At 30.0% G+C, this 23,715-nt stretch overlaps 3 protein-coding genes, 1 long non-coding RNA gene and 1 pseudogene across 5 annotated transcripts; 4 read left to right on the top strand and 1 right to left on the bottom strand.

Annotated features, from left to right (window-relative positions):
- Positions 1-7,102: 7,102 nt before the first annotated feature.
- LOC126908266 (general transcription factor II-I repeat domain-containing protein 2-like) lies at positions 7,103-8,938 on the top strand. The gene has a single exon (XM_050690178.1). The coding sequence runs from the start codon at positions 7,103-7,105 to the stop codon at positions 8,936-8,938; it is 1,836 nt and encodes a 611-aa protein (XP_050546135.1).
- Positions 8,939-9,611: 673 nt separating this feature from the next.
- Positions 9,612-10,684, top strand: LOC126908265 (SCAN domain-containing protein 3-like; annotated as a pseudogene).
- A 2,171-nt stretch (positions 10,685-12,855) lies between these two features.
- LOC126908072 (uncharacterized) lies at positions 12,856-13,303 on the top strand. Its single transcript, XR_007704697.1, has 3 exons — positions 12,856-12,885; positions 12,972-13,100; positions 13,212-13,303. It is a non-coding gene; the product is annotated as an uncharacterized LOC126908072 (long non-coding RNA).
- A 6,122-nt stretch (positions 13,304-19,425) lies between these two features.
- On the top strand, positions 19,426-21,796 carry LOC126908065 (uncharacterized). Its single transcript, XM_050689915.1, has 2 exons — positions 19,426-19,600; positions 20,855-21,796. The coding sequence occupies exons 1-2, from the start codon at positions 19,432-19,434 to the stop codon at positions 21,646-21,648; spliced, it is 963 nt and encodes a 320-aa protein (XP_050545872.1). The 5' UTR covers positions 19,426-19,431; the 3' UTR covers positions 21,649-21,796.
- LOC126908041 (uncharacterized) lies at positions 19,582-23,676 on the bottom strand. Of its 2 annotated transcripts, XM_050689867.1 has the most exons (3): positions 21,833-23,676; positions 20,357-20,601; positions 19,596-20,173 (listed from the first exon to the last, which is right to left on the bottom strand). In XM_050689867.1, exons 1-3 carry the CDS (start codon positions 22,129-22,131, stop codon positions 19,719-19,721), a joined length of 999 nt encoding a protein of 332 aa, XP_050545824.1. In that variant the 5' UTR covers positions 22,132-23,676; the 3' UTR covers positions 19,596-19,718. The 2 variants fall into 2 exon arrangements, with proteins under 2 accessions (XP_050545823.1, XP_050545824.1); XM_050689866.1 differs by having other exon boundaries at positions 19,582-20,601.
- Positions 23,677-23,715: the final 39 nt, after the last annotated feature.

Below are 23,715 nucleotides of genomic sequence, written 5' to 3'. Positions count from 1 at the left end.
TGGTGGAAGTTTATGGCGATCATGCTTTATCACTTCGAACATGTGAAACATGGTTTCGACAATTCAAAAGTGGAAATTTCGACTTGAATGACGCCACACGTTCCGGTAAGCGAAAAACATTTGATGATATTGAATTACAAGCTTTATTGGATGAGGACAACACGCAAACGCAACGACAGCTCGCTGATGCGCTTGGAGTTCAACATCAAGCAATATCCAAACGTCTAAAAGCTATGGGAAAAATTCAAAAGTGTGGAAAGTGGGTGCCTCATGAACTGAACGAGAGACAAATGGAAAACCGGAAAGTGACCTGTGAAATGCTGCTTCAACGGTACAAAAGAAAGTCGTTCCTGCATCGTATTGTTACTGGGGATGAAAAATGGATCTATTTGGAGAATCCTAAACGCCAAAAATCGTGGGTCAGTCCAGGTGAAGCAACGACATCGACGGCACGGCCAAATCGTTTCGGTCGGAAGGCCATGTTGTGTGTGTGGTGGGACCAGACCGGTGTGATCTATTTTGAACTGCTAAAACCCGGCGAAACTGTTAACGCCATTCGCTACCAACAACAATTAACAGACTTGAAACGAGCAATTGAAGAAAACCGGCCTGAATATCATGCGAGGCAGAAAAAGGTGATTTTGCTCCATGATAATGCACCATCGCATAAATCAAAAGTCGTGCGCGACACATTGGAAAAGTTGCAGTGGGAAGTACTTGATCATGCGGCGTACTCACCAGACCTGGCCCCGTCTGATTACCACCTTTTTGCATCGTTGGGTCACGCTCTCTCTGAGCAGCGTTTCGAATCATTCGAAAATTTACGAAAATGGCTCACCGAGTTTTTCATCACCAAAGAGAGTCATTTCTACTGGCGTGGTATCCACAAATTGCCCGAGAGATGGGAGAAATGTATAGAAAGCGATGGGAAATATTTTGAATAAAATAAATATAAAAGATTTTTTACAATTAATGTGTTTTCTTTACAAATAAACCGGCAATTAATTAGGAGCACACCTGGTAGTTATTGGTATAATAATTAGTATTAATATATTAATTACAAGAAAATGAATGAAAAAATTATTTTTATAATTCTAAAATGATAGCCAATACATATAATTGATTATATGATTTTATGATGAGTACTACTTTGCTTGTAGAAAATTTATTTGTCGAATGTATAATTATTATTTAAAGAGAAATGTACTTTTCACGCCAAATAAAAATTATTCATAATATAACACATCGAATGATATTTAAAAAAAAACATGGTGTGCAACTCAATATACATTTTTTTTCAATATTTTGTTGTATGATTGATGTTGTCTGATTTAGTAAATATTTTCACAGTTTAAGCTTAAATTTTGTTACAAATTAAAATTTTTTTAATTCACATTTATAAATTAAAAATCCAACATATAAATATTTATATAATAAAAAATAAATCTATTTACTTTATGTGGAGAGATTATAAGGAATAAAAGAAAAAAAAGGTGTTCGTACAATTATTAGTATTAATATATTAGTTACCAGAAAATGAATAAAAATAATATTTTTATAACTTTAAAATGATAGCCAATAATTGTGTGGAGCGTCATGACAAATCATAAATACTATTGTAGTAAAAGCAGCTGTCCATTACGCTCACTGTTACTAAAGGATGCGCCAATAAATGGGGGGGAGCGCGTGAGGGTTACACTTGCCAATAAAAATTCTATTATTGTTATTATTAATAGGGGACAATATTGTCATCATTAGCGTTTACATTGTTACTAATGTGGTATTTCGCATTACTTCGTATCCTTTTAGAATCTATTGCATAAAAGGGAGAATGTATAAATGTGTTTTTGACTATACTTATTGAACGTAACGAGGTGATATATTATTATGAGAAGGAGTATTTGCAGATTCAAACGAATCAAATTACTGCATTATTATTCGACAATACATGTATAGGTGGAGTCCGTTTGACCCAATAAAATCAAACATAAAGTTAACAAAATGATACACATCGAGATGTGTAGTATCTAAACGTTTTAGTTAGTCAGTTGTGTTTTTTCTATTGATCGAGTACAAAGTGATTTGAAATAATCGTATTTGTTTAAAATTTTCGAATATAAAAGAAAAAATGGATTCTTTGAAACAGAAACTTAATCCCAAAAATAACGATGTTTTCTTATTCGAATCAAAGCATGGAGATATTCATATATTCAGTTGACATCAGTTCCACTATGGATTAATTTATCTGGAAATTTTTGGAAACGAAAGTATGAAGACTCTACGTGTATTATTGAAAAACTTTGTGGCTCTAGAATTGATCACTCTGGTAATAATAGATTTCTTCTTGATCACACTATTTTCTCGGGTAAAGTAAAGACTTTTAAACGGGATAATGATACGGACATAAATAATTTAATGGAATTTTTCGCCTACATTAATGATGAATTAGTTGAAAAAATTAAAGAAGAATGCATGAATAGTTTAATTAAATTTAATTTAGTGGTTGAATACTTATACATTCATCCAGTTAGGGGCGATACTAAAATAGCGTCTTTTAAATCGACAAGTAAAAAGGTGGGGATAGTTGTACTGATATAGTTTCAAAGTTAAAAAAAGTTTTTCCAAAATCTAGAGACCGAACGACAGGAAATGGAAATGAAAGATAGTGGTTGGACCCTAGTTTTCATTTATAATATTGCCGTGCGCATACACAGGTACAATCCTATAAACGCTTCATCACATATCAAGCTCCCAAAATATATTGAACTTAAAAAAGCAGTTATAAATGTTTTAAATAGAGATAATAAATGCTTTAAATGGGCTATTCTTTCGAAATTTATGTCTGGTGTACACAAAGAGAGATGGTCTGATAAGACAACTAGAGAAAAATATCAATCTTAACTTTAACGGTATTGACTATCCTACACCTTTAAATCAAATTTGGAGATTTTAAAAATTTAATCCAACATTATCAGTAAATGTATTTGCTTTAGATGAAAAAAATAACGTTTACCCTCTGCAACTAACTAAAAGCAGATGCAAAAACGATCACATTGATTTACTTTATTTGACCGAACACAACAACAGTCATTATTGTTATATATCTAATTTTTTCGACTTGTGGGTAGACAAAGGAGTAAGTCACATTTACGAGAACTCTACTGTAAACGATGTTTAAAAGTCTTTACTAATAGAAAACTGCTAACACAACCCTGGGGTAATGATGGACTTGCCAAACACCTGGAGAACTGTAGCAAATTTAAGGCTACCAAAGCTGTATTGCCACATCCAAATAGTGACCAAGCCATATTGAAATTCAGAAACATTCGACGGGAAGAACCTGTTCCACTCATTATATACGCTGATTTTGAATGCATTCTAAAGTCAGCCAATAACAAAATGTCTTGCAATTCATATGTCAAACATGAACATGAAAGCAATGAACTACTGTTTTGTTGTCATATCTGATGAAAGTATATTGCCTCGGAATATAAGCGTAGAGATTCCAACCAAACCCGGTTTGTTCTACAAAACATTTTTGTATCATTATTGGTGAATATCGGTAGAANTTCCGTGGACCTAATGCTGCGAAACATTTTGTATCATCATTGGTGAATATCAGTAGAAAAATATCAGAATTAATGAAAGTCAACATTAAAATGGAAATTCTTAGCGCAGAAAATATGCAACGTTTTGAATCAGCTGTGAGGTGCGAGTCGTGTAATCAATCATTCGATGAAATCTGTAAAAAAGTCAGGGACCATAATCACTGGACTGGTATGTTTAGAGCTGTAATTTGCAATAAATGCAATTTACAGCTACGAAATCCAACGTTCCTACCAATTGTAATCCACGGGTTATCGAATTATGATTCGCACTTTATAATACAAGAGTTAGCATACGATAAGGAAGATATCAGTATTATACTACAAAGTTCTGAAAAATACATATCGTTCAGCAAAAATATAAAAGTCTTTGGCTCGCTGGATTTGGTAACAAGAAAATTAATGTTTTCCTGCGAATACGTTGACTGCCAGAGCAAATTGGATGAAACGGCCCTACCAGCAATCGATAAGTTTTATAGATCTTTGACAAACACATCGATAACAGAAGAAGATTATGTTCATGCAGAAAAAGTATGGAAAAAATTTCAATGTACAACTTTGGGTGACTACAGCGACGTTTATTTGAAAATTGATTGCACAATACTCACCGATGTATTTCAAAGATTCCGTAGGCAATGCTTAATAAATTATAAACTGGATCCTGCACACTACTACTCATGTCCTGGACTATCATTTGATGCCATGTTGAAATATACAGAGATAGAGCTAGAACTACTAACTGATTATGACATGCTGTTAATGTTTGAGCTTGGAATTCGTGGTGGACTTACTCAAGTCATGCAGAGGCATTGTCGTGCTAATCATCGAGATATTCCGGACTAAGATTCGACCCAACCGAAAAAGTTTATACAATACTTAGATGCTACGAGCTTATACGGCACAGGTCAGTATATAATCTATACAATCAATATAACAAATCNTATATAATCTATACAATCGATATAACAAATCAAAAAATTTATATTTTTTATATGTATATTTTATTACAGCAATGATGGAACCCATGCCATATGGAGGATTTAAATGGATTGATAAACCTATAGAGGATATCTTGACTGTACCAGACGATAATGAATTCGGATACATTGTGGAGGTTGATGTAGATTACCCAGACTACATCCATGATACTCATAACGAATGTGGTATAATCAACTTGGATTTAGATCAAAACCCAGGAACGCATTGAGTATTACAAAAACAATGAGTATAAAAGTCGAGTGTAATGTTGTAGTTGGATCGTTTCACGATGGAATACAAACATATACTATTCACGAGTTTTTCCCCGACGTACCACCTGGATACCGCATTATAGAATGTACAAGGCAAGTAGTGTACTATCCGTTGAATACAACCCAACTTGATTACGTTTAAGTAACTCTGCATGATCAAGACAATCTAATTTATTTGTAATAATTTTTTTATTGTATAATTTATATGAATTAATTATAAAAATTATAGTTGTATCACTAAATTTTATATTATCTCAGGTTCGAAAAAAAACAAAAATTGTACTAATTTTACAACAGAAAATAAACGTATTGTTCAGAAAACCACCTCCATAAATACATCCCCGTTTTATAAAAATATGAACAATTTTGAATTTTGTTCGAACACCATTTAAAAATGTCGAATCAAACAGAACAAACGTATTTTCAAGAGTTCATAGAAACTCTCAAAAATATAAAAAAAGAAATAGATTGTAAGTATTTAATTTGAAAAAAAATATGAATTGTAAACTAACTGTTTTGTTTTATACATTATAGCTGAAAATGAAGTGGAAACTGAAACTGATGTGTATAATAATACTAATATCAACGACGATTATTCGTGTAAGTACACATTAATATATATTTTTAAATATAAAAACGAATCTATCTATTTTTATAAATATTTATTTAATAGATACTAATGATTACTCACAACAAATGGCTGAAGCTGAAATTTCGGAAACTGACAATAACATTAACGAAACTTATTCGAGTAAGTACATATATATATATATATATTTAAATATAAAAACGATTCTATTTATTTTCATAGATACTAATGATTACTCACAACAAATGGCTGAAGCTGAAATTTCAGAAACTGACAATAACATTAACGAAACTTATTCGAGTAAGTACATATATATTAGGGTGGTCCTTAATTTTCATTTTTTTAAATTTGTACAGGCTAACCCGGAATTTGTTCAAAACTATAAAAAAATAATTTGTGTTAAATTTCATTAATTTTGGTCAACCCTTAGCCGTGCTTCAAAAGGGTTGAAAATTCAATCATGAGGGTAGTTTTTCAATAATTGTAGTTTATCTCAAATTTATGACTTTTACATAAAAGTTTATAAGAAAAAAATTGAAGATATGAATATTTTACATAAAAAAGTTATTATTAAAAAAGTCATAAGTCAAATATTTACCTCGCAAAAGTTAAAAGTTCAACAAAATTGAATTTTTGGTACTATTTTTATAACTTTTTTTTTTTTGTAAATTACCGAGTCTCGGAAATTAAATTGCCCACTTTCATTGCTTTCCTCTTGAGTCCCTGTACCGTTTCACAATTTTTCTCGATTGGTAAATACAGTGCCCGTCTACGTCACTTGCCGAGGACTTGAAAGTTAGCTTGCCTATACGGAACGCCTGAACTCATAAGTCATCGAAACATTCGTTCAAACTTAATAATCAGTGAGCGTATCATAATGTTTACACTATTAAAAGTGTAGCAATTGAAATCAATTTTATTAATTTGTATAAATGTAAATTAAATTTATAAAATAATTTCTTTATGTAACTCAGACAAATTGTATTATTCCTTGAATAACACATATTGTTATATAAAAATAACGTTATTCCGGATTATTTTAGTGATAAAAATAAAGTTATCAAGTTACCATTTAGAGCAGTGATGGGCAAAGTACGGCCCGCGGGCCAACTCCGGCCCGTGAAACTATTTAATCCGGCCCGCCGAGGTTCCGTCGACATAGATATGGCCTGTATAGTAGCCTGTATAGTATACAAGTCTAACATAAAAAATTCCCGAAATATTCTGAAATTGATCGAAGAAAATAGTTCTAAATATTTTAATGGATTGGTGTGGACTGTGCGTGGTTGTACCCTCACAGTGTGGTGTAGGTAGATAGTAGGTATTATGATAAAAGGTTTATAATTTCTATTTTTGTTCATATTAATATATTTCCCGGATATCGGTTTGGTGTGCGTCCTTATCGTAGTTTTCGTATAATAATATGAATGATGTACTTATGTATATAAGTAAATTGATATAATGTTATTGTGCAATGATATCAGTCTTTGCACTGTCTTCATACCTAATCGTTATTCCTAGTGTTATAGTACGTAAAGTACGTTTAGTGAACTCAGTCGTCACTCGTCAGTTGTCACAGACCGAGCCACGCGTTAATTTTGTTTGGATAACGTTTTATATTCATAATCGATTCAAAAAAAATCCGTGCTTTTGGGATAATGGCGTATAAAAAACGAAAAGTCGATTCTGAGTGTCGTCTGTTTAAAGAAGAGTGGACTTGGAAATACTTTTTTACGGAATACAACTGTAAGCCAGTATGTCTTATTTGTAATGAAGCAGTGGCGGTATTTAAAGATTTTAATCTTGCTCGTCATTTCAACACCAAACATTCAAAAACTAAATATGCTTTGATGAATGATGCAGAAAAAAAGGTTAATGCGGAAAACCTAAAAAAAACAATATCTACTCAACGGAATGTGTTTATAAAGCAAAATACTGCTCAAAAGGCCTCTACATTGGCTGGATATGTTGTGGCTTATAAAATAGCTAAAAATAACAAACCATACTCGGAAGGAGAATTTGTAAAAGATTGTATGGTGAGTATGAGTAAAATTTTATGCCCAGAAAAAATTAAAGAGTTTGAGTCTGTCAGTTTATCGCGAAAAACAGTAACAACGCGAATTGATGCCATTGCATCAAACTTGTCGACTCAATTTAGGCAAAGTATAGAAAACTTTAAATATTTTTCCGTGACGATGGACGAAAGTACGGATAGAAGTGACACTGCTCAATTATTAATCTTCATTAGAGGCGTTGATAACGAATTTAATATTACTGAAGAGCTAGCTTGTTTGCAATCGTTAAAAGGAAAAACGACGGGGCAAATAATTTATAACGAATTTTCCGAAGGTCTCCAAAATTTAAATGCGCCTATTTCAAAATTATGCAATATAACTACAGATGGCGCCCCAAATATGGTCGGAAAAAACGCGGGATTTTCAGGTATTTTTCGGAACCAGAATCCTAATCACGATGTTGTATTTTTACATTGTATAATTCACCAGGACGTCCTTTGTAAAGCTGCAATAGATATTACCCATGTACTTAATGTGGTTTCAAAACTAATTAATACGATTCGATCTCGGGGATTGGTACACCGACAATTCCAAGAATTTCTGGTTGAAGTCGACGCAGATTATTCTGACCTTCTTTACCACACGAAAGTAAGATGGTTAAGTTGTGGATATGCATTTGAACGGGTTTGGAATTTAAAAGAGGAAATACAAGATTTCTTAAAGAATAAAACAGACAAATGGTCCGATTTCCAAATCTTCGAAGACAAAGATTGGCGTACCGATTTTGCATTTTTTACTGATTTGCTCGAACACTATAACAAATTAAATAAAAAATTACAAGGAAGGAACCAATTTATAGATGAGACTTGGGGTTGTTTGAAATCATTTAAAACTCAGCTTTTTCTGTTTCATAACTGCATGGCGAAGAACGACTTAACTCACTTTCTACGTTTAAAATCCATGTCACCAGTGAGAGAGAACAAGATAAAAGAATACAGTCAGGCGTTGAAAAAACTTCACACAGAATTTCAAACTAGATTTCAAGATTTTAAGAACATTCAATCATCGCTAGATGTTTTCTCGATGCCATTTAATGTAGATCCGGAAAATGTATCTGCAGAATTACAATTGGAAATTATTGAAATGCAGTGCAGTACCCATTTAAAGCAATTGTTTTTGAATTCCACAAAACTAGATTTTTATAGAGCACTGCCGAAAGCTGAATTCCCAAAGATAATTGCTCATGCCCAGAAAATGATGGCGATGTTTGCGTCGTCTTATGTGTGCGAACAGACTTTTTCGACCATGAAATTGCAGAAAAACTCAATCAGAAACCGATTGACTGATGAACACCTTTTCTCTCTGTTGAAAGTTGCTTCGTCACAGCTGGAACCTGCTTTTGAAAATATTGTGGAAAATCAAAAACAATTTCATATGTCTCACACGCCTACCATGGTTGGGCCTTCGAATAAAAATTAAATTGATTATTTTTTAAGATAAAAGGTAATTTGTAACATTTATGTGTAATGCTGTAAAGTTTTTATAATATTAAATAGTTTAAAGCCTTAATACAAAATGCATTTTTTCTATAATCCTGGCCCTTCTCTAGAATTTCTTAAACTTTGTGGCCCCCCATTAAAAAAGTTTGCCCACCACTGATTTAGAGTTAAGAAAAGTTAAATTTCCAAAATTAAAATTTTTTTACTCGAATTATAGAAAATACATTTTTTTTTGACCAGCAAGGGATCCATGTCAACGAAAAAAAAATTAGGGGTGCATCATGTGTAAATAGGGGTCCACGAGAGTTAAAAGTCAAAAATGCGTGTCGTCATTTTCACGAAAAATATCTGTGCGACGATGCGGAGTTGAATGTGAATATCGGAATATTAAGATAAGATTAAATTACTCATTACAGTTGATGATTACAAATTCAACCGTTTATTTTTAGATCTCACTAATAACTAATAAGTACGATAAGAATAATACGATAAAAATGATATTGGACAATGGCGATGGTTGGAATATATATATATTACTGTAGCGTTTAGTAATACTGAGTTTATCCGTAACTGTCGATTGTTTTGTGTACGTCATTTGCCGTTTTTCAAAGTTTTACTAATTCATAAATCGGTTAATATTTGTACAGATATAATAAGTGCTATTAATTATGGCTGAATTTAAAAAGAAATTTAGGCAATATAGCATTGATTATTTGAAGTTCGGCTTCATTCCATCATTGCCGGACAAAAACCTACCAATGTGTTTTTTATGTAATAAAATTTTAAGCAACGACGCTATGAAATCGTCTAAACTAGAAGATCATCTGAAAAGGTGTCACCCTGAAAAAACACGTAAAGATTTAACACACTTTCAAACACTGAAAGAAAAATCCAGAAGAGACCCACTCTGGATGGTATGTTTGCTGTCACGTTAAAAAAAGACGATTATGGCTTGAGGGCGTCTTACAATATCTCACTGCTCATAGCAAAATCAGGTAAGCCTCATACTATCGGGGAACAACTAATTTTGCCAGCCATTGAAGAAGTCATAAAAACTGTTTTACACAGACCTGCATATGATATACTCAAAAAAATTCCTTTGAGCAACAATACAGTTCAAAGACATATTGATGAAATGAGTCATGATGTTGAAAGTTACTTGTGTAATTATTTGCAAACAACCTATTTCTCAATACAACTAGATGAGTCTACTTTGCCTGGTAATGAAGCACAATTATTAGCATATGTTCGTTTTGTTATGGACCAAGAAATCCATGAAGAACTGCTCTTCGCAAGAACTTTGACTACAGACACAAAAGGTGAATCCATATTCAATGTTTTGAAAGATTATTTCACGGAAAAAGCGATTCCTTTAACAAATATAATATCAGTAGCAACAGATGGAGCACCTGCCATGGTTGGGCGCTATCGTGGTTTTTTAAGTTATTTAAAACAATATGTACCCGAGCTTTTTGCAATTCACTGCGTCATCCATCGACAACATTTAGTTGCTAAAAATCTAAGTGCCAGATTACATCAATCTCTTCAATTAATCATAAACGCAGTAAACAAAATTCGGAGTAACGCATTGAATTCTAGATTATTTGCACAGTTATGTGAAGAAAATGACGAACATTTTCAACGATTACTCCTTCACACTGAAGTACGGTGGCTATCGAAAGGATTATGTTTGACAAGATTTTTTTCACTTTTGAGACTGTTTTAGAGTTTTTGGACGATAAAGATCCTATATTAAAAGAAAATTTGATCCAAAAAAAGCAAGACATTGGTTATTTAACAGATTTATTTGCTTAAGTTAACTTGCAGTTACAAGGTGAAAATCTAAATTTAATAAAAACAAAATCAATTATTGTAGCTTTTCTGGTTAGAATTAATTTAATGAAGCAAAACATTGGACGACGTGAATTTTCTCAGTTTCCCAAATTGTCACATATGAAATGTCAGGATGATGACGTTTCAGCCTACGTTCAACGTACGTTTCAAAGGACATATTTGAGGATATTTTGACAATGAAAATACCACAATGCATCATTAATCCATACAGTGACATTGAAGAATCGGATATCATATTACAAGAAGAACTGATTGGAATAAGTACTAACGAAGAACTTAAGGTACAATTTAGAAATGGGTATTAGCAATTTTGGCTTCAGAGAGACATACCTGTTACTTATCCTGCTTTATGGAGTATCGCAAGAAAGTTTTTGATAGATTTTCCGTCATCATACTGCGTGGAAAAGGGTTTCAGCACAGTTGTCAATCGTCTTACAAAAAAAAGAAATAGATTGGAAATCACTGATAGAGGAGATTTGAGGTTAAACCTGACTAATTTGAAGCCAAATATTGAACATTTACTATCAAAGCATCAGGTTCATCTTTCCCATTAAAGATATATTTTTTAACACTAACCTTGATTTTTCTCTATATTATTTCATTTAATTTGCATTTGCTATCGTTTTAATTACTAAAATATTATTTGAATATTGTCATTAAATAAATGTACTATTAAAAACAACACGTTTTTTATTTAAAAAAAAATGCATTCTATAGTAAAGCCTATTCAGGTGAGCAGTTTCGTGTAAGCATAAAAAACACCTAGATGAATTTATAAAAATTCAATTTTAGGGGTCTACGAAAATGGAAAAAATTGGCACGTGGTCTACGGAGAAAAAAAGTTTGGGAACCTCTGGTCCATACCAACATAAAAAATACTCCATGACTGATAAATTGCATATTACATCTTAAAAAAAAATTATTAATTCTAATATAATTTTTATTTTACAAGAAATTAAATGGTTTAGAACAAGAATCAATATCTGATCAAATTAGAATGACTGATAAGACTGATAATTAATCATTATTTATAAGAAAAATATTCATATAATAAATATGTCATCCCTTTATATTTTGTTAATTTGAAGTGAGTTTATAACTAATTTGTCTATCTTAAAATTTTTGAAACTTATTTATGTCGATTTACACAATGTTGTATTTCAATATCTCAATTACAATTATAAAAATATAATATGCAACAATAAAAAAAAATTTATATGAAGAAAATGGAAATTTTACAAACTTTTACAACAATAAATATAATTTTAGTTTTAATTTTTCTGGCTAAAAATTTTAATGGCCAATGTATTTTTCGTTTTACATAATGCAAAAGCGATTGTNTAAAAGTTTTAATGGCCAATGTATTTTTCGTTTTACATAATGCAAAAGCGATTGTCTATTCCAATTTATTTGTTTTTATATAAATTTTTCTTCTTGTTTCCATGACTACAAATTTATATTGTTTAAGTTAATATTTTTTAACAGTCACGGGCGATTTATGTGTAACACGGAAATTTTCTTAAGCCCGAAAACCCCACAAAAGTTGCCCAAAACCTCTTTAATATTTAATTTTTTGTAGTCAGATATTTAATTTATATCTCTGCACNGATTTTTTGTAGTCACATATTTAATTTATATCTCTGCACGAATAGTGAAACATGAAAACCAAAAGCAATAAGCCTATAAGCCATCTAAAAACTGGACATAGAAAATCAAATTCCATTCTCGTCAACATACGTTCAAATCCTCATTATATTGGCAAACGTCCAAGTAAACGTAAAATTATAAAATTTTATAAAGATCTTTTAACATTTTATGAAGACGAGGATACAACGATTCAAAAGCCTGAAACTTCCAAGACGTTTCAATCAAAAAAGACACTTAATGTTGGCTATGTTAAGAAAATTACTAAAAAACAAACAACTGTCAATAAAAGACCAGTAAAAAATTCTGATGCGTTAATTTTGAAACGTAAAAATCAAACTCGCAATAAGTCAAACGCTAAGATATCTACTAAAAACAAATCAAATTCAATTAATATGGAAATACCATCCGAAGCTGTCAAACATATGAGTAAGATTAATTTATTTTATATTAATATATTTTAATATAAAATTTATATATTTTACATAAAATATTTATAATTTTTGAATCAATAGATCCGATTGTATTGATCAAAAGAATTTCACAAGACATTATAGACTACTATATGTCTAGTAAAAAAACTAATGCAGACGAAATAGTAAATAATTTTGGTGAACAAGAAAATGTAAGAATTAACAATTCTTGTAAGTAAGCTTAATTTATTTTATATTAATATATTTTGTTTTTAATTTACAATTTATATATTTTACATGAAATATTTATCAAAAAATTATTTATAATTTTTGAACTTATAGATCCGATTGTATTGATCGAAAGAATTCCACAAGACATTATAGACTATTATATGTCTAGTAAAAAAACTAATGCAGACGAAATAGTAAATAATTTTGGCGAACAAGAAAATGTAAGAATTAACAATTCTTGTAAGTAAGCTTAATTTATTTTATATTAATATATTTTGTTTTTAATTTACAATTTATATATTTTACATGAAATATTTATCGAAAAATTATTTATAATTTTTGAATTTATAAATCCGATTGTATTGATCGAAAGAATTCCACAAGACATTATAGACTATTATATGTCTAGTAAAAAAACTAATGCAGACGAAATAGTAAATAATTTTGGTGAACAAGAAAATGTAAGAATTAACAATTCTAAAACCCACAAGATGTATCGAAAAAAGAATAGAACTCCTGTCATCGACATCAACATACGTTTAAATCCTCATTATGTTGGCAAACTTACAAGTAAACGTAAAATTATAAAATTTTATAATGATCTTTTAACATTTGATGAAGACGAGGATTTAAGGATTCAAAAGCCTGAAACTTTTCAATCAAAGAAGAGAGCTCATCTCGACGACGTTAACGATTCACGTAAAAAACTTAGACTAACAAATAAATATGAAAACAAAGTAAATAATTCTTATGCTCTTAATTCAAATCGTAAGAATAAAACTCTTGACGGGTCAAACGTCGAGATATCTAATGAAAACAAATCAAATTCAATTAATGTGGAAATACCATCCGACAAAGTCAATCATATGAGTAAGTGTCATTTTTTTTATAATAATATACACATGTGCATAGAATGAGTGGGTAAAGTATGTCAGCTGCATCACATTCTTGATATTTTGTGTCTTGCTAATATTGCGATTTAAAACACTATACGGCCCCAATATGTATTGAAAATTTAGTCTGGGGAAAAAGCCTAGTTGTCTTCACCCAAATGACGCCTTTGTTTTTCTTATAAAAAAAAATCAAATTCCACAGTTAGAATATATATAATAGTTTGATAGTAACAGCTAATCAATCATTCATTTTATACNTTGTACAAAGTTTTGTCTACAGATGACTGTGTGATGAAATCTTTAAAAGAAATTAATTTAAAGGATGTAGTATTTTCTCTTGCGAATGCTTGGTCAAATGTAAGTAAAAAGGTGATTGTTTGTTCATGGAAAAATTTATGGCCAAACATGTGTTTATTTGAACAATACAAAAAGAAAACTGCTCTCAACCTAAAAGATGATGAAGAAAATTTTAGTACTGAGTTAAATGAATTACAAGTTTCGATTGCAGAAAAACTCATGGACAATGAGGAACAAAACCAACTAAAAACAGACGATATAAGGCGATGGATCGACGGCGAAGAAGAAGAAAATAACCAGTTCTTGACAGATGATGATATAGTCGAGGAAGTGATGGCCGAAGAAAAGGATAATGATGGGAATTATGACGACAAAGAAGGAGAATTAGCTGTTCAAACCATAACTCACTCCACTGCAATAGATTCCTTTACTACGTCTATTACATGGGCAGAAGAGAACGGAGTAGATGCACGTGATATTCTGGTGCTTAAGCGACTTCAAGAAGAAGTATTAAAGGCATCATTTCAAACAAAAAAACAAAAAAAAATTGATGACTTTTTAAAACCGGTCCAGTCAAAATATTAACTGACACAACATATTGTATGTATGTATTATGTATGTATTTATATTTGTATTGTAAATATTGTATAATAAAATACAATAAGACTATTAATTTTTTAATATGAGTAAAAATGTAAAATTCAATTAGTAAAAATGCGTTTTTTGTGAACTCCCCATTAATCCGGCGTTTTCGTTAATCCGGCAGTAGCGTGGTCTGATATGTGTCGGATTACCGAGATTCTACTGTATTATTAAAAATATATAAATAATATATTTTTAATTTTGTATTAGTGTATTTTAGAGTTATATTTTGTTTTAATGTTTCAAGTAATAAATTAATGAAGTATATTTCATAGAGCTTTAGTTTTTAATAATTAAATTTAGTCTAATTAAGTCACTTAATTATACATATAACACTTAAATCATAAAATAATCTAACATTTAACTAACATTTTGAAGGGTGCTAATTGGATTTTCTTCTTACCCCAAACAATTATACAGAATGTCCAACTAAGTTAGACATATTTTATTATTTTTGATCAAATAATAATTTCGTTGAAATAATAACTTAATATGTACTTGTCCTAAAATTATCATCGACCCACAAAACTTTTTGTAAGATACGGCTGAATAATGGCTATTTTTAAATTTTAAAGAAAAGAAAATTTCAACAAAATTATTGTTGTATTATAAGTTATAAGTCATATCAAAACATACGTAAATTAAAAGATGTTGAANGTTATAAGTCATACGTAAATTAAAATAATGTTGGGGGTAATTTTGTCAATTGAGGGGCTTAGCACCTTCTTGTTTCCTAGTTGCGTTTATGACAAGAAACCCTAAAGGAGTTCCTCGGAAACCCTTCTACACTAAGCGAATAGCAAATCACCACGTTACTTTAAACATATTTTTCATTTTTGTTTTGAAAATAACATACGAATTCTTATGAAATTATCATAGTAATATTTATTTTTATATATTCTTTTTTAAAGTTCCAATGGTGTTTATAAAAAAGATTTCGTCATTTTATAATTACATAATTACTTTTTAATATGAAAATGATTTATTTTGTATAAAATTGTTATCAAAAAATTAATTTATAATTTTGGTATTTATAGATCCTTTTGTGTTGCTCAAAAGAATTCCGCAAGAAATTATAGACTCCTATGTGTTTAATAAAACAATTAATATAATCAAACTAGAAAAATTAGTAAATAACATAGAACTATCTAACAATGTTGATGGCATAAATAATTTTGATACACCAACTGATAATCCTACAAAAAATAAAAAGTTATCTACGAATAGCTCTACAAAGAATGTTTCTAAGAAAAAAAAGTTAAAAAAGATCTAGATTCAATTGACTCATCTAAACATTTAATTTTGATAGATCATGACCAAGCAATTTACCTTATAACTCTTACATTTTTTGCCGCAGAGACTATAGATTTAATTTAAACAAATTTTTATTGAACTATACTCTGCGGATGACTTATAATTGTTGAAAAATCAACAGTGTTGTATTATAAAACTTTCAAGTTGGTAATAATTTTTGTAAACTTTCATTCAAGAATTTTCAATTTAATGAAAAGTTTCGTTTCTATCATTCATTTTGTATATTATTTTTTCTATTATATTTTTTATGTTGTTCTAATCATAATAATTATTTTTTTGAATTTTTTTTTATTTAAGATCTAATGAATATTTTTGTCATTGGATGTTTAATGATTACACGATGCATATATTTTTTTTATTTAAAGATTTGTTGTGCTATAAATATTTTTAATTGTTCTTTTTCAATTATGTAATTCAATTTAATTTTATAATATATTTTTGTACTTATTTGAAATTTGTAATTATTTAAATAAATAGCGATAAGATAACATTTTGCTAAAATATATTTAATAAGAACAAATACGTTTTTATTTTTATATTATACAAATAATATTTTGTTTATTATATTATACTATATCATAATTAATGTAGAAAAGAAATCTAAAAAGTAATAAAAAATTAAATATATATATATATAGATATATTATTTAATTTAAAGATCTTTATTATAAAGTAATAATCAATACTTAATGAAATTTGGTAATCAAATGAAAAAAATGAGCGTATTTATTTTTGCGCAGTTTTTTGCGATTATATCCTAAAGTATTAACGATAGGAAAATATATCTTATGATAAAATATTTTTTGAATTAAATTTTCAATAATATTTGTCTTTAGAACTTTTTCCATAAAACGGCTCTTCGATCACAAAATAACAAAAATTCATTTCTAAAGTTTTTTTATTATAATATACGTTTATATTGACAAACAAATAGATTATTTTTGTTTGTTGATTTCTACAAGTTATAAATATTATCGAAATAGTATGGTCAGATTGGATATTACCTACTAAAAAATACCTATTATTATTAACTATGTTGTTTACATGCGATATCATAAACTACAGGATTTTAGTTCATATCTTTACATCAATAATAAACGTTAACGTTTAATATTGAGGTTTCATCGAGATAATCTATAGTCTGTGTATTTTATGATTTTTTAAACTCAATTATTACTTTTTTATTTAATGGAGACTAAAAGAAATTTACGAAAAAGTATTTATTTAATTGGTAATAGTTCACATCAACTCGCTGAATGTAAATTACCATCAAATAAACAAGTTTTATCGATATTATTTTTTAATATTCCAGAAGTTAATTTGAGTGTTCGTGATAGTGAGCGTTTAGTGATCGATGAAACATTGATATTCTGGCAAAAAGCTCGAATACCTACTAAAGAAGTTCGTAATTGTTTACCAAAATTAGAGGAATTGTTCAATACATGGTCGTCACAGAAGAAAGTTTGCCTGATGATTGTGAGTTAGATTAAAATATTACGATCTATAAATTATCTATAACGATTTATACATCATTAAATTCATTAATTTATATTGTTTTATAGTTGTAAACAATGATAACTTCAGTAATTTGTTTGATGGCAATGTTAAAAAAACTAAAGATCAATATTAAATTTAGAAGGTATTAATTTTTCACCGGGTCCGTCTAATAAAACTAATGTTTTGCCAATATCAAGCTCCATAAAACAAAGAGGTACAATAAACATAATGACTGTAAAGTTATCTTCAGCATTAGATAGGTGCAAAATAGGCGACCGAGACGCAGTGCACATTATAATTGCAGTGGCTGAATCATTAGGGCATGATGTTAATGATATCATAGTTATCAATTAGATAGGTCATCAATTAAACAACATCGTGAAAAAATACGCTGGAATTTAGCTACAGAAATTCGANCAGGATTTTAGTTCATATCTTTACATCAATAATAAACGTTAACGTTTAATATTGAGGTTTCATCGAGATAATCTATAGTCTGTGTATTTTATGATTTTTTAAACTCAATTATTACTTTTTTATTTAATGGAGACTAAAAGAAATTTACGAAAAAGTATTTATTTAATTGGTAATAGTTCACATCAACTCGCTGAATGTAAATTACCATCAAATAAACAAGTTTTATCGATATTATTTTTTAATATTCCAGAAGTTAATTTGAGTGTTCGTGATAGTGAGCGTTTAGTGATCGATGAAACATTGATATTCTGGCAAAAAGCTCGAATACCTACTAAAGAAGTTCGTAATTGTTTACCAAAATTAGAGGAATTGTTCAATACATGGTCGTCACAGAAGAAAGTTTGCCTGATGATTGTGAGTTAGATTAAAATATTACGATCTATAAATTATCTATAACGATTTATACATCATTAAATTCATTAATTTATATTGTTTTATAGTTGTAAACAATGATAACTTCAGTAATTTGTTTGATGGCAATGTTAAAAAAACTAAAGATCAATATTAAATTTAGAAGGTATTAATTTTTCACCGGGTCCGTCTAATAAAACTAATGTTTTGCCAATATCAAGCTCCATAAAACAAAGAGGTACAATAAACATAATGACTGTAAAGTTATCTTCAGCATTAGATAGGTGCAAAATAGGCGACCGAGACGCAGTGCACATTATAATTGCAGTGGCTGAATCATTAGGGCATGATGTTAATGATATCATAGTTATCAATTAGATAGGTCATCAATTAAACAACATCGTGAAAAAATACGTTGGAATTTAGCTACAGAAATTCGACACAAATTTTCTGTGACTAATCTCAATGCCTTAGTTTTACATTGGGACGGCAAATTATTACCTGATTTATGTAGTAAACAAATAGTTAATAGACTACCTATAATTAATTTAAATAATGGAAATGACCAACTATTAGGCTACGGTCACACGAGCGTTTTACTGACGTGCGTTACGACGGACGTCATAACGTCCGTTGTTGAATTATGTGATTTAATTCACGACGGTCACACACTTGACGTCCGTCGGATTTCCCGTCCGCTCGACATCGACGACGTCTGATACATGCTACGACGGACGTAAAAAACTTTTATCGGACGTCGTTGTTTATTATTGAATATTATCGACTCGGTCACACGAACGCTATTTTGACGCACGTTAATCGTGAAAATCGTTCAATAATTAAAATAGTAAAGTTTAAAAATGGATATAGAACTTTTAATAACGGAAATAGAAAAACGTCCAGTTTTATGGGATGTAAATGACGAGATGTATAAAGACAGGAATAAGAAAAATGATGGCTGGATGGAAGTTGCTACTGTTTTATTTGAAAAATTTGTTGAACAAACTCAAACAGAACAAAAAATAATTAGTGAGTACCTACTGACTATATTCATTTATTTTCATATGATATTATTAATTAAATAAGTGTATTACTATTAAGTTATTAACTAAAAAAATGGTGAACATAAACATGCGTACATAATATTTTAAATTTTTTCCATCTGCCATGGCACTTGTCCTAATTCACTACTGAAATAATTTGCCAGTGCATCACGATATCTGTTAATAGATCTGTTTACATTAAAGTTATTATCTAGTTCAATATCTTGCATACCAGTTACTGTTAGAGAATCTTCAAAATTATATCCATCACGTGTGCGAACGAAATTGTGCAAAACACAGCAACATTTTACAATATCAATTGCTAATTCTACATCAACATCTATGGGGCGGTGAAATATCCTCCATTTATTGGATAAAATTCCAAACGCACACTCTACATGGCGTCGTGCGCGTGAAAGTCGATAATTAAAAATTCTTTTATTAACTGGTAAACATTTTCCTGAATATGGTCTTAACAAATTTGTCGACAACCCAAAAGCTTCGTCACCCACAAATGCATATGGTATAGGTATCTGAATACCATTTATTAGATTAGGTTCTGGAACATTTAAAGAATTATTTTGTAGATGCTTATATAAAGTTGAGTTTTTAAATATTGTAGAGTCCGAGTCCTTTCCAAAGGAACCGACATCAATAAACGTGAAACAATAATTAGAGTCAACCACTGCTAATAAAACCACAGAAAAAAATTGTTTATAGTTAAAGTATTGAGACGCACTACCACGTGGTTTGATGACTTCGATGTGTTTTCCGTCAATAGCACCTATGCAATGAGGAAATTGTGCTCGTTGTTGATAACCTTCTGCGATTTCCAGCCATTTTTCTTCATTTGGTGTTGGTATACATTCATCGTGCATAACTTCCCATATTTTCAAGCACACTATCCGTATAATTCCACATAAAGTCGATCTACCAATTCTAAATTCGTAGTGTAAATCTTGCAAACTGTTTGTACTACTCAGGTATCTGCAAATTGGATGTGTGAATAAAAATATAAAATAACAAACATAAATTTACATTATATAATAAAAAATGATCATTTGTGACTAATTAATTGAGTAAAATTAAAACTATATGAAAAATATTATTAATTTATAAAAACTAAAAAATATTAAAAATATTAAACTCATAGCCACAAAAAATTAGTAATATTTTTAATATAGTTTTAATTTTACAGTAATTAACATAATTTACAGTATTTAACATAATTTTTACACAGTACAAGATCTTATATCAAAATGGAGAAGTGTACGCGACAATTATGTTCGTAGTTTAAGAAAACAAGCAGAATGCAATAAGTCTGGCAGTGGTAAAAAAAAAATTCAACGTTACATTTTTGAAGAACAGCTCTCATTTTTAAAAAAAGTTAGAGAACTTCGTCCCACTACTAGTAGTATTCAATCAGATTTAAATGATGAAGATGGTGATGCAACGCAATTGTCAGATGCTACAGCTACAGCAGATGAAAGTTTAACAAATGATCATATAAATAATACAGGAAAAACTGTTTTAACACCTCCACCTATTAAAAAAAAGAAAATTAACTTAGAAGAAAAACTTGCTTTGTTTTTGGACTCCAGACAACAAAGTAATAATGAACCAAGCCGAGATACTGATGATGAGGACCTAAACTTCTATAAGTCAACATTGCCATTAGTTAAGATGCTAAACATGGAACAAAAAATACAATTCCGAATTCAACTTATGCAGCTTCTACAACGTATAAAGCTAACCAATAACGCACCTCCATATTTCCAACCACCTGGTACAATTTTCAACCCTTATTCTAGTGTACCGATATCTACTTTAAATCATAGTTATAACACATCTATGCCTGTGTATCCGTCTACAATACAACACCCTCCGATGTACAACCATAACGAATTGACACAAACAAGTACAGCTCGAACACTTTCACAATTGTCATCAAACAATTCTGATACTGGATATTTTAGTCAGTTTTCTCCAGACGAACAAAACTTAACATCAAATACGTCAACAAGTACTATGTAAATTTGAAATAATACACAAGGTAATGTATAATTTTAATTTTCTTGCACAAATAGCATAATAAAAGGTTTATTTTTTTTTTTAATTTTTCACTAAATATAAATTTGATAAATGCTAATATATTTAATGTAATTATATATAATAAAATTTTATAACTATTTATTTTGTGTATTTTATTATTAATTACCTTAAAGTAACTGCCAACATCTCTTCTGCTGGTATCGCAGATCTCATAACTGTATCTTGACGCATTATATTTGTTTTAATATTATTAAACAGCTCGTCAAATGTGCTTGGAGACATGCGAAAATAATTAAAAAATTTTGCATTGTCTGCTCTTAGCAAGTTATACAGATTGTAAAATGCACCATTTAATAATCGTTCACTATTTATTGGATGAACCCACCATTTCCGATTCACCCGTTTTTTTTTTCGTAATACTCGTATAGCGGAGTATACAAAAATCGCGGTATCCAAATCGTCCATCTTGTAGGATGCTAAATTAACAACTGACGTTCTATTTTACGTTCGTGTGACTAGGGTAGTGACGTCCGTTATAACTTAACGTCCGTTGCAACGTCCGTTCTTTCAACGCTCGTGTGATCGTGGCCTTAGTAGTACCAAAGATGTTAAACGGAACTTCTAAATCACAGGCTGAGGCTATATATTAAACATTGGTCGATTGGGGTTTAACAAACCACGTAAAAGCTATGTGTTTTAATACTACAGCCACTAAATAAAACAATTGTTTATTATTATCTATTTTATTCAGTCGAAGTTAAACGAAAATTATTATTTTTGTGTAAAAAATCACCGTTTTTCGTGTTGTTAGTTTTATTTAAAACTATATTACCTGTTATTTATAATTTTGTATCTTTCAAAATTTAATTGAAAATATAAATAGTAATATTAATTATCGTTTAGGCAGGATTGGAGGTACCTTTGTTTTGTTAGAACAATGGTTAGAAAAAAACATTTTATACTTTCCGTGTCGTCATAATATTTACGAGATTATTTTATTTATATTAGTTTAAAATGTACATTTGACACAAAATTTGGTATAACTTCAGGACCGAATGTGTGGTCTTTGGACCCAACCATTCAAGATAATGGGACCATTTCGTAACCAAACACTCTATACCATGAAAGAGTTCCCACCACCAAGTGAATTCAAAGATTGAGCAATCGACGTTATTACCATTAAGGATGAAGCTACGCTACGATCCGTACGTAGTTACACCAACGAACCAATTTCAGCCGATGGTCACCTTCGCTTCGTACATGACGAACTGTTTCTTAACGGCCACGATTTCGATAAATGTAAATTTACGCATTGTCGACCACTTGAGCGACGTTCAATCGTTCAATCTTATAATGGCTCCTACGTTATCAGTAGCAATACTTAATTATTTTCTTTTATTCTTATTGTTTACTTGATTTCTTAATATCAAATCTGTTTATATAATTTAACAATTTATGATTGACAAGGTTTATTATTTTTTTTCCTTAAATTATTTAATTAATTTTCTGTTATTTCGTTTATTATTTACTTTGTGTCAGTTGACCCTTATACCCTTAGTGAGTATTATGTAATTTGATAATTTTTGGATGTTTGAACATCCAATGGGTGAAAGATGTGCAGTCTATTGCAATAGAAGTCAGTTCCTTAAACAGAAATGATCGGTCGGCTGACACAATACCTTGTATATCGACAATCATTGAGGTGAGATATTGGTTTTCGTAATCATGAATTGTAATCCTAACCATTTAACGTAACACTGGCCTCCTCGTGTTCGCAACATATTTACTCAATCAGACAACATCATTCATACAACAAAATATTGAAAAAAATGTATAATAAAGGATATTGTTACATTGGAAATTTTCACTACTAATGATGTCTATTTCACAGTATAAAACTTGTAGGGATTAACAAAGATGTTAAATAACATGTCACAATGAATGCGTTTATATATGTTTATATGTTTTATCTTAGATGTACTGCAGTACGATAACACTCCGTGTATTTTTTTTTTTCTCGCGCTGTTCGTCAATCCAGTGACACTTTTT

The sequence above is a fragment of the Daktulosphaira vitifoliae genome, unplaced genomic scaffold, assembly GCF_025091365.1.
Source record: "Daktulosphaira vitifoliae isolate Bord-2020 unplaced genomic scaffold, ASM2509136v1 Scaffold_5, whole genome shotgun sequence".
Taxonomy (NCBI): domain Eukaryota; kingdom Metazoa; phylum Arthropoda; class Insecta; order Hemiptera; family Phylloxeridae; genus Daktulosphaira; species Daktulosphaira vitifoliae.
Note: the sequence above shows the minus strand (reverse complement) of the source record. Positions and strands in the feature narration are given on the sequence as shown.